The sequence below is a fragment of the Lepidochelys olivacea genome (assembly GCF_965140295.1).
Source record: "Lepidochelys olivacea isolate rLepOli2 genome assembly, chromosome: 5".
Taxonomy (NCBI): domain Eukaryota; kingdom Metazoa; phylum Chordata; order Testudines; family Cheloniidae; genus Lepidochelys; species Lepidochelys olivacea.
The window spans coordinates 123,766,437-123,778,737 of NC_140415.1; the positions used below are offsets into that span (position 1 = coordinate 123,766,437).

Sequence of the window (12,301 nt, forward strand, 5' to 3'; positions counted from 1 at the left end):
CACTGAAAAAATGAGTTCAAGGGAACCTGACAGTGGAAGCCTTTACATTCTGTGGATGTTCTGAGCAGTCAGACCTCCAAATCTGAAATGACATGTGTTTCCTATTAAAGAGGAAACCTGAGTTATTTTCTGTACCTAGACTGGTAAGTAACTAGCATTTGGGTATCACTAAACATTTATAAGTTGCATACTAGTAGTGGCAACTGCTGTATGTGGAGGATACAGGAAGTCACTTCTGCCTGTACTTCGTGGCTAGAAGTCAGTTAGAGATGTCAAACTAAAAGGACAGCAAGAGGCTAGAGACTTTAGTATTGAACTTGAAAGATTACCAATCATGAGACACATTTGAGAATGCAGGTAGTGTTTATTTTGTACAATGTCATTTGACTCATAGCAGTGGCACATAAAGGGAAGGGATAGGTTCTGCTTAAAGAAAGTAAGTGAGGCAGCAAGACAGTTGGTACAGAGAGATCAAGTCTACTCCTTTTTGTATTTAGAGTCTAGTAGATTGACAGCTATTGTTAACTTGTTTTGTAAGGGCAGGCAGAGTGCAAGCAAGTTCTTTTGTACTAAGTCTCTACAGCTAGAGGGTTTCTTTCCAATATAAGAAGGCAACCTGAGTTTGCTTTCTTTTACCAGAGCTATTTCTCCCAGAAACTGCAGTAATCAGTAACTGACTGATGGGCATTAGGGTTACAATGCTGGAATTTGCTTTGTGCATCTAGACTGGATCAGAGACTGCTTGCATGAAGGAGTATAAGCCAACAATTGATTTGAGATTGAAACATGGAAAGTCTCAGTATTTCAGAGAAAGGAGTTCTGTGCCCATTGGTCAAGAGAAGCTGTATGGATGTCAGTTGCCTGCAAGGTGAAGGCAACAGGTTTATATTCGCTGTAGGCTGTAGACCAAGACCTATAGGTCTGTTGTGTCCTTTACAAGCAGAATTCAGAGCTTGTTGTCCTCCTTTGTCTAGGGGAAGCTAGGATTGTCTAGTCCTTCTCAACTTTGTCATCCACTGCAGAGTCTCCAGATGGAGCAAAGGGTCCCACAATCCATGTGAGGGGAATGTTGTGCACCATATACTCCAGCAGCTCATCCAGAGACTCCCGTGCTTTGGTCACCCTCTCTCGGCTCTGGGAGAGGATACTGCTGGAGAGATCCTGGAAGGAAGCAGCAGTAGAGAAGGAAGCATGGAGGTCTTCTAGGCCACTTAGGATCTGCTGGACCCGGTCCTGCATATTGGCTGGGAGGCCCTGGATGCTGGATACTAGGGTGAGACAGATGGCCTGCAAGTGATGGATGATGCTACGGGACACATCCAGTGTCCGAGTCTCAATCAGCTGTGAAGAAGCAAGTTGCAATTAATGGAAACCATGTATCAAATGTTTATGCATTCTAATTAGAGTGCAGGGTTGAATGCATGACATCTGAATACTATTGCTAAATTTAACTAGTAGTCCTGTGCTTTAAACACTAGATAATGCTTCCTCCTTGGAGGAAACTTCAAATAATTCCTGACTAGTCAGTAAGGGTGATACCTCTGGCTGTGCAGAATCTGTGTCTTCAGTTGCTCCAAGCTCCCTACTGCTCCACTCCTGCCACATTTGATTCAGCTTCTCCTGGCCATCATGAAGCTTCTGACCCACAGCCTCTTTAGCAGAGTCAATCTGGAGAGATTAAAAGAAAAAAGGGAGGAGATTCTTGAAGTCTGACTTTGGTGACAAACAGCAAGGTCTTTAGAGAGGGCTGTGGATTCCTGTCAAAATTCAGTCACCCAATACAGAGAGGTTGGGATGCTTCTGCTGCCTTGGTGAGATGGCTCCTCTGGTTATTGGTAGATCACCCAGCTGGGGTGGGAGGAAGAGAACTAAGGAAATGGTGGGCCTCTCTAGAATACACCAAGTGGTTAGTTTAAATTAGACTGACAGGAGACATCTGAGCTCTCCCCATCCCATGTCACAAGTTGTCCTGTATGTCACACTAAATGTTCTTATGAATATTTCTATGACAGTCACAGCTCATTACAGGTCTGTTAGTCTTGTTTTATGATGGCTCCTCCCCATGTACTCTACAAGATGACCCTGAGTTCTGCAGTGTGCTGTGACCCATGCCAAACTGGGCTACAGCTTTGCTTTGACTAGAGGTTTAAGTGACCCAGCTACAAAATGGAATGGTTTGTCAGTACAATGGCTTGTGTCTTATATCTTACCTGGAGACATGAAAAGCAACATACATCTTGTATAAGAATGTTTGTATATTCTGCTGAAATGTTTGCAATTAGATGTGTTGGCATCTCACTTTTTAGATTATTCAGATCTAAAGGGGCAGTCTGTGTTTTAGAACTTATGATTTAGGTTGTCTGCAAGTTCTGAGACAGATGTTTTTAGATCAATTTCTTGTCTCCAGGATTTGATGGCAACACTGGTTCAAGTTGCAGTGGGGGAGGTTTAGATTGGATATTAGGAAAAACTTTTTCACTAAGAGGGTGGTGAAACACTGGAATGCGTTACCTAGGGAGGTGGTAGAATCTCCTTCCTTAGAGGTTTTTAAGGTCAGGCTTGACAAAGCCCTGGCTGGGATGATTTAGTTGGGGATTGGTCCTGCTTTGAGCAGGGGGTTGGACTAGATGACCTTCTGGGGTCCCTTCCAACCCTGATATTCTATGATTCTATGACTGGAAGTGTCAGAATCAGTTTAAGATGAAATCAGACTCTGGAGCAGAAGTCTGGGGCAGAGGCTGGATTTCACAAGTCACGGCTGTGAAAGTGAGCCCATAGGGCCTGGTTTATGGTTGAGAAAGCTTTTTGTTCCTTTATTTTCTTAGTAGATACATGCACCACATGATGGTGGAATCTGAAATCATTTGCAAGATTAAAAAAAGTGGCAGCAAGTCACTGAGGAAGCAGTGTTTCTCCACCTCTCCAATCCCCCTTGCTTTTACAGACTGACCTGTAAAGAAGCAGGCTGTACCACCACAATGGACTGCTTGACTAAGCCTTGCTATTGTAGGCAAACAGGCATTCCACAGAAAGCTCATCAGAAGTATAGCCTTTCATATATAGGGTTTGTCACTATGCAACTCCTTGACAGAATATTTTTTTCTGGGGGGGGGGGGGGGAGGGAGAAGCCCAGACTACTAGGATTTTCATTCCTTACCAGATCAATGATTTGCTGAAGCTGAAAGAGGGCCTCCTTTGTGCTTTGTCCAACTTGTTTCACCTTGCCCAGGGAGTGCTGGTAAGCTCGTTGGCGGAGTTTGGTTGAAAGGGAACCCAAACGCACATAGTAACTCTTTGGCTGTCCCTGCTGCTCTGCAGAGGCCACTTCAAACCCCTCCAGAGATGTTGCAAGTTTAACTGAAAGGAATGAGGAGAACAAGGTTTAATCCTAGCCAAGGCTGATAGTGACTGGGGGTTGGGGTGGGGGTGGAGAAGAGAGGGTAGGAGGCCATAATATTTGATCTGTTGTAGTCACTCCCTGGTTCTAGAAATCCTTCCCCCAATTCTTGCTTGTGCAGCACAATCATGTTCTTCGTTAACTCTCAGTACCAGAGGATTTAATTTGATATGCCAAGGGCCAACAAGACCACATAACTGAACTAAAATAGGATGAATCATTTATAGCTAGTGACAGGTGTTAGTGTTCATATCACTAGAGGATTAGTATTTGTGCATTGGTGTAGTAAGAAGCAGACTCCCAATGACAGCCTATAATAGGGGCCATTCCAGGTACAGTGGAGTGTCTGCAGCCTGTCTCAAGTCAGCCTCTTTAAATAGCTCTAGTACAAGATGATTTGGGGGAGGGGGAAGTCATTCTCTAGTGGAGTAGCTGGCTAAAAGATCCTGGTCATTGGAAAGGTCTGACAGGTTATTCTGATTAAGAAACCACCTTTGAGAGCTGATCAACTAGTAGAGAGTTCATGCTGCTAGAATACCCTGTATTCTGAGTCCAGACCAACTGTGAAATCTAGGCACTTAAGAGATTATACAAAGCCTTACATAAGATGGGCTAAAGTGGAGCAACACCTGCATAGTTTGCACTTTAGAAAAAAAGGAGAACAGGAGCAGTAAAAGCTTTTAGCATTTATTTGGATGCTAGAGACCTAGATGTGTGAACAGTCACCATTGGATCTGTAATACCTGTAGGTTTACCCCCCACCCATGTAAGGTTCATTTAGGATTTCAAGTTTGCAGCAGACAATGCAGTATTGGGGCTGATTGGCATAGCTTCCTATGTAATGGGGCAGAACCTCAAAGGCTGCACCAGGTGGCCTCTGAAGACATGTTCATTAGCACCTTGAGATGAGATGTATGTTTCTGTAGAGTCAGAGCTGTAGTTCTGATCCTGCATTCCAATACCCCCCCCCACTCCCTGTTTAATGAATGCTTTATGGGAGGGGCATTTGTTGGTGAAGATACCATAAGTGGCAGATCTTTATCTAATTAAGGTATGATTAGACATTTAACATTAGAAAACTTGAGATTCTCTAGGAAGTCAGGGTCTCCTAGGTTTAGTGTACTGGGAAGAGTGCACTGACCTAGTTCTTCATCTGTCACTGGGAGGTAGAAGTCCACCAGTTCCTCTGATTTCCCCAGCAATGTGTCAATGCTGCTCACAACCTTCTGCCCCATGCTTGATTCCATGACAGCACTCATGCTGCTAGTCATTACAGATCTGGTGGCATCCATGCTACTCTGCATAGTCTCTTTTGTTTTGCCCATCATTCCAGTTACCACATCCTTTGCTTCTGTGACAGCACTGACAACTGCATCCTTGGTGCCTGTTACTGTGGAAGATACTAGCTCCTTGGTGTTTGAGATCACCTAGGGGAAAAGAATGGTGTTATTAACAGATTATGAATAGGTACCAGTGTGGTTTTAGTGGGGATGTGCCATGCTCGGTCCATACAGATTTTTAGTCTCAGGCTTCAGCACCAACTTCACTTCCTTATTTTCCTCACTCATAGTTTCTTCCATCAAAACAGCCTTCATTTGGGGCAGCTCCTTACTGCCAGCCAACATCCTTTGTTTCAAAGCAGCCATGTGGTTTGGCCAAGGCCTTATGACCAGGGACTGCTTCCATCACTATGACATTATTCTAATCTAATTAGGACTGCTGCATCCTTCTCTCCAGGATTTCTCTTGACCAAAAAAGTTACCTTATCAGCTGGCTGTTGAAGAATTGGCAGTTTCTCCTCCAGCTTGTCCAGTCCTTTGGAGGCATACTTGTTTACTGCTGCAACTGTAAAAAGCCAACTTTAGTCCCTTGAAATTCTTTTCAGTTTTAGCAGTTCCCCACAGTCTCTTGAAATCAAGAGACTAAATCAGAGGAAGTCCTGTTGCAATGTTTACAGTGCCTTGACAAATGGAATCTGGACTGTATCATTTATGACACCAAGGTGCTCCCATATGACAAAGAAGGTGATTGTGGGTGAGAAGTCTATGGCTTGCTATACCAGGAAGAGCCTGTCAGTAAGTCAAAATTTAGTTATGCAGGCACTTTGGAAATAGTGTTTTAGAATCATAGGACTGGAAAGGACATTGAGAGGTCATCTAGTCCAGGCCCCTGCGCTCATAGCAGAACTAAGTATTATCTAGGCCATCCCTGACAGGTGTTTGTCCAACCGGCTCTTAAAATCTCCAGTGATGGAGATTCCACAGCCTCCCTAGGCAATTTATGCCAGTGCTGAACCACCCTGACAGTTAGGAAGTTTTTCCTAATGTCTGACCTAAACCTCCCTTGCTGCAATTTAAGCCCACTGCTTCTGGTCCTGTCCTCCGAGGTTAAGGAGAGCAATTCTTCTCCCTCTTCCTTTTAACAACCCTTTTATGTACTTGAAAAGGGTTGTCCCCTCAGTCTTCTCTTTCCCAGCCTAAAGAGACCCAATTTTCTCAATCTTCCCCCATAGTTCTCTAGACCTTTAATAATTTTTGTTGCTCTTCTCTGGACTTTTCTCCAATTTGTCCCCAGCTTTTCTGAAATGTGGCAACCAGAACTGGAAACACTGCTCTAGTTGAAGCCTAATCAGCATGGAGTAGAGCAGACTGACTTCACATCTTGCTTACAACACTCCTGCTAATATCATTCTAGGATGGGTTTGCTTTTTTTGGCAACAGTGTACACTGTTTGCTCATATTTAGCTTGTGATCCATTAGGACCCCCAGACTGCTTTTCACAGTACTCCTTCCTTAGGAGTCATTTCCCATTTTGTATGTGTGCAACTGATTGTCCTTCCTAAGTGGAGTACTTTGGATTTGTCCTTATTGACTTTCATCCTATTTACTTCAGACCATTTCTCCAGTTTGTCCAGATAATTGAGTTTTAATCCTGTCCTGCAAAGCACTTTTAACCCCTCCCAGCTTGGTATTATCCACAGGCTTTATAAGTGTACTCTCTATGCCATCATATAAAGATATTGATCAGAACAGGTCCTGACTTTTTGTCCATGAGAAGGTCATTGAGACAGTATCAAAACCTTTACTAAAAAGGTCAAGATATGCCATGCCTACTGCTTTCCCCCCCCCACCCATCCACAAGACTTGTTACCCTGTCAAAGAAAGCCATCAGGTTGGTTTGACATGATTTGTTCTTGACAAATCCATGATATCACTTTATTAGCTGCTATTGTGAATAAGTTAGTAAAGCCCTACTTGACTTGTGAGATTGAGGATTCTGCACTATTAGGTGTCCAGTGCAATTTTGCCTGTAGGAACTCTGTTACTGCTGACAGCAAACCCCCTTCCCACTGACAGTGGAAAACTTGCAGAAAAGTAATTACTGCAAATAAGGTCCATGACTACTTTTTGGCAATTTTCTACAGCTTGTCCACAACTGACCCACAATTCAAGTAGGTCCTTATAAATTAGTGTTTGGCTATGGCAACTCAATGTTGTTTATATTGCCTTTAGAATCTAAAGCATCCATCCTGCTCTCCATTAAGTCACATGACAATAGCAAGACCTTTGTGTCTCCAAATTAAGGTATCTGAATAGTGAATCAGATTAGGGTTGGAAGAGACCTCAGGAGGTCATCTAGTCAACCCCCTGCTCAAAGCAGGGCAAACCCTCAACTAAATCATCCCAGACAGGGGCTTTGTCAAGCTGGGCCTTAAAAACCTGTAAGGATGGAGATTCTACCACCTCCCTTGGTGACCCATTCCAGTGCTGCACAACCCTGCTAGTTAAATACCCAGCCTAAGCCTCCCCCACTGCAATTTGAAACCATTGCTTTTTGTTCCATCAATAGCCTTGCTCCATCCTCTTTGGAACCTGCCCCCCTCTTTCAGGTAGTGGAAGGCTGCTATCAAGTCCCCCGTCACTCTTCTCTGGATTAAATAAGCCTAGTTCCTTCTGCCTCTCCTCCCAAGTCATGTGCCCCAGTCCCCTAATCATTTTTGTTGCCCTCCTCTGTTCTCATCTTTTCTGTAGTGGGGGCCCAAAACTGGATGCACAACTCCAGATGTTGTCTCACCAGTGCCAAATAGAGGGGAATAATCACTTCCCTCGATCTGCTGGCAATGCTCCTACTGATGCAGCCCAATATGCTGTTAGCCTTTTTGGCAACAAGAGCCCACTGTTGACAGCTTCTTATCCACTAATCCCCAGATCCTTTTCTGCAGAACTGCTGCTTAGCCAGTTGGTCCCCAGCCTATACCAGTGCATGGGATTCTTCCATCCTAAGTGCAAGACTCAGCACTTGTCCTTGTTGAACCTCAGATTTCTTTTGGCCCAATCCTCCAACTTGTCTAGAGAGTAGTTTTATTTATTGACATTTATCAGAAATATCTGTTCTGGCAAAAGCACAATGAAAACTGCTTAAGGTTTACCTTCTGTACTGCTGGCTGCATTTCACCTGATTTGTGTAATTGATTTTTGTAGGCCAGTGCTTTAGTATTTAAGGTTATGCTTTAGCAGGTTAAGTTATAAGCCAATAAACTGCTGGATAAGCAAGCAATCAACCTGGTCAGGAGTAGATAAAATTTGCTGTAGGTTTTACAGATTTGACTGTAAAGATGAGCAATATTTGTTTTGGCATATTTACTAAGACAGAGTTTGAGGTCAGTTTTGATGAGCAAAGTTGCCAAAGGTTGAGACAAAAACCCAAACTGCCAAGAGTAAAAACCTATAAGGAAAGGCCTGTTAGTTTTCTACCATCCCTCCTGTTTCTCTGCATGTTTATTTACATTGTGGGTTTTTCAGAGCAGGATTGGTCTTAAGTGTCTATGTTGCCTAGGAGTTTTGGGCAATTTATATATATGAAAAAGTTCGTCTTTTCTTCTGCAGTGATGTCAGCATCTACAAAGTGATCCTATACTATTTCACATGGAAAGGATGCATCACCTTCTTTAGCTCCCTCCCAAAAGGCATTTTTGCCAAAATGCCCGTCACCCAGATACATCATCATTACTCACTCTGAGGTTCAAGTGTAGTCAGAATTGGTTGTACACCACCAACTGCAGCAGTAGCAATTGTCTTCGCTCCCATCTCTGCAACACCACAGACTGACTTGATGAGTGAATGGTCTTCTTTAGTGGCAGTGTAAGTAGTAGAAACCTTTTCATAGGTAGAGCTGACCAGTGGCAGATTGGCCACCCTACTCATCACACTCTAAGAAAGGGAAGAAAGTTAGAGTCCAGCTGGTTAAACAGATTTAGTAAGACTTGCACAGATGCCCTTTCACACCTGAGAATCTTAGGGCTGTTGAATCAGTACCTCCTGACTGTTCCAGGGACTCCAGCAGGGGGTTAGTTTCTCCTCCAGATACCGCCTTAGGGTAGTTATAGTGCCCAGAAGTATTTTGCTGAGAGGCCATGCAATTTAGCAAGAACTAATCACTAGCTATTAGTTTTGCTAGTCTGTTCCTGGGATATAACTAGAATGTTTGCAGACTGAAGAGACTTATGACTGTCAGGATGTCCCACCCAAGCTAGCTTTATTAGCCTCTAAAGTCCAGGAAAGCAATCTTATTTAGATTAATTTAAGGTGCTACTATCCACACCTGTAGGCAGTATTGAAGCTTGCTAATAGCATACAGTACAAGTTTGACCAGTAGGTGCAATTAGCACCAATCACACATAAGAGGTAGGACTCTTCATTCACCCATCCCAAGAAAGTTTCAGGTAATAGATAAGATTGTGGCATGAGCTGAAGCTTTGGGACCCCTATCAGCTCCCAATTATGCTGAACTCCCAGTGAAGTCAGGCTCTGGCAGACCCAAAGGGAATGTGTTCCAGAGTTGGAGACTACATGTTAGAGACCTGATGTGATGTCATTCCAAGTTCATTATGGCAGTGGTTGCATTGCCAGTTCTAATTTCACACCCATGAATTAGTTTAAGGCAAGAAGGGACCATTGTGACCTAGGCAATTGTGCTGAGGAGACAAGACCATTGTGACCTAATCTTGTCTCCTGCAGCAAATTACTGGCTGTAGAATTTCAGCCAGTAGCTTGTCCCCATGTCTTCTGGGGGAATTAGACTATTTCTTTTAGAAAAACACCCAGTCTGATTGTGGTTATAAGGCTAGTTTACAAGCCTGGTTTAACTCTACATACTTAGCAACCAATAATATACCTACCTGATGCTCCTGATCAGTCTCTAGGAAAACAGCATTTGTTTTCTTTTCGTCTATAGACATGATGATATTAGATACCACTGAAAAGAATGAAAAGGTGAACCATACCATTCTCTGCAAGACTGAGCTCTAACAGGCTAAATATTGCCATCTACTCCTTCCTGCTTTCAAAGCTTATTGTAAAAAGGGTCATTAGATAGTAGCAAGTGCTGTTCCAAATACACAGAGGGAAAGGAAAGAATGCTCATCTACCAGGAATGAAATCAGGAGAATTTGAGAGGATACTGTTTTCTAGAAGGTTAAGAATCAGTTCTGGTCACAAGGTCAGTCCCACCTTCGTAATTGAAAGATTAGTCTAGAACTTTAAGTGGGGGCCAGATGTCATTACTCACTCAGATATGGCCAGCTCTGGGAGTAGTCAAATACTGACCAGAGGGCTAGCTTTGGTATGTCAAGTTAGAGGGTTCCTTCTAACAGGAGATTAGAGCTAGGTCAGCAGTACATAGTGGGTCAGTTTTGTTTTTTAAAAAAAAACTTCAATGTAGTGAGCAAATCCCATAACAGTAACTTTGTTTAGCCAAAAGAGTGGAGAATCTCTACTCCATCTCATCTTTTCAGATGGAGACAGCTACACAAGCTAAAAAGGGAATATCAAGGGTTACAGTTGAACTGTGTTTGGCAGACAATTGTTGTACCACTTCCAGTTGGGACCAACTTCTGTTAATAAGAGTCTTCTGAAAATTAAATTCTCATGAATTTCTTCGCCTGCTTTCAGTCACCCATTGCCTCCCCACATTCAGATGGGTATTTCTTCTGATTGTCAGAGAGAGTCAGATAAGTCAAGACATCAAGTTATAGTGAGTTTGGCCTCTGATAGGGCTAGGACTTTCCATAGCCATCTAGTCCAATATACTGTCTCCAGCAGTGGATAAAACCAGATGTACTATTCTGAATTAACATGAAGATTGGGTTAGGAACCCAATCTTCCCATAACTGATTGCTGAGCATTAGGTTCTGAAGCACAAGTCTAGTTATCCTCAGATACCATCATGCTAGCATGCAAGTCTAAATGTTTAGCATTCCTAAGCTCTTTCTCTCCAATTTGTAATGACCTACTGGGAGACTCCAGTGGAGGGCAACAAAAATGATTAGGGGGCTGGGGCACATGACTTATGAGGAGAAGCTGAGGGAACTGGTCTTTAGTTTGCAGAAAAAAAAAGTGAGAATTGATTTGATAGCAGCCTTCAACTAACTGAAGGGGGGTTCCAAAGAGGATGGAGCTTAGCTGTTCAGTGGTGGCAGATGACAGAACAAGGAGCAATGGTCTCAAGTTGCAGTGGAGGAGGTCTAGGTTGGATATTAGGCAAAGAAACCTCTCACTAGAGGGTGGTGAAGCACTGGAATGGGTTACCTAGGGAAGTGGTGGAATCTCCATCCTTACAGGTTTAAGGCTCATCTTGACAAATCCCTGGCTGGGTTGATTTTGTTGGGGTTGGTCCTGCTTTGAGCAGGGGGTTGGACTAGATGGCTTCCTGAGGTCTCTTCCAACCCTAATCTGCTAGGATACACAATGCATTACCAACCTACAGAACTTGCTGTAAGAGAGGTACATATATTTTTAAATGAGTTCCTGTATAGTTTTCAAAGCCTCCATCACATTTTTTAAAAACTAGACAGCTCTAGTATTTTTTAATCTGTTCATACAGAAGTTCACATGGCTTAGATACTGTGAGCACTTTGTGATTTTTTTGGACGACTGATGTTTATATCTAGATTGCTAGTGTTAGGATATAGATATTCAGGCCTGTCTGTAAAGGCCTATACTCTAAGAATTTAGGTGTATTCTTATCACTTGGCTAGTTATAGAGGTACAAAAGACAGACTCAAAGTCACTGTCTGCCGGTGTAAGGGCCTTCTCTTACTGCGACAGTCTGAGGCCCTGTGCTTAGGCTAAGGCCTTTGGCTAAGCAGCAGAGGCAGCCATAAGCTGGGAAGCGAACGATCACCTCCTCACATCCCAAACTAGTCACATTGAAAGAAGGTGCTATTGGGCTGTTAGGAATACAATCCTGTCTTGATAATGCCTGTCACCTCCAGAGACAGGGAAGTGCCTAGAAAATATAAAAGGAAACTTAGTTTGATAGCATCCTGTCTGGCAAGAACTCACTTATCAATAGCTGGGATGTGAAATCCTCACTTCTGTATTGTCTTCTCATTATAGTTCCCAGTTTGCTATTGTTTGTCTGTATAATTTGTCTGGTTCTGTGGTTGTTCCTGTCTGCTGTATAATTTTGCTGGGTGTAAACTAATTAAGGTGGTGGGATATAATTGGGTACATAATCATGTTAGGATTGGTTAGTTAAATTTCAGGAAAATGATTTGTTAAGGTATAGCTAAGCAGAACTCAAGTTTTACTATATAGTTTGCAGTCAATCAGGAAGTGAGGGGGTGGGCGTGTGGGTGGGGGAAATGGGAACAGAGAATGGGGGTAAGGAAATTGGAATCATGTTTTGTTAAGGGCATGAATGGGAACAGGGACACATGTTTAAGGCTCTGTGGTGTCAGAGCTGGGAAGGAGGATACTAAGGAAGGAAACTGGAATCATGCTTGCTGGAAGTTCACCCCAACAAACATCCAATTGTTTTGCACCTTTGGACTTCAGGTATTGTTGCTCTGTTCATGCGAGAAGGACCAAGGAAGTAAGTGGGTGAAGGAATAAGCCCCCTAAC

General features: G+C 43.2%; 1 protein-coding gene across 1 annotated transcript; it reads right to left on the minus strand.

Moving 5' to 3' along the window:
• Positions 1 to 990: 990 nt before the first annotated feature.
• On the minus strand, positions 991 to 9,635 carry LOC311521165 (perilipin-3-like; the record flags this gene model as incomplete). Its single annotated transcript, XM_084629326.1, has 7 exons — positions 991 to 1,341; positions 1,540 to 1,668; positions 3,158 to 3,357; positions 4,539 to 4,824; positions 5,160 to 5,242; positions 8,412 to 8,607; positions 9,576 to 9,635. The coding sequence occupies 7 exons, from the start codon at positions 9,633 to 9,635 to the stop codon at positions 991 to 993; spliced, it is 1,305 nt and encodes a 434-aa protein (XP_084485452.1).
• Between the last annotated feature and the right edge of the window lie 2,666 nt (positions 9,636 to 12,301).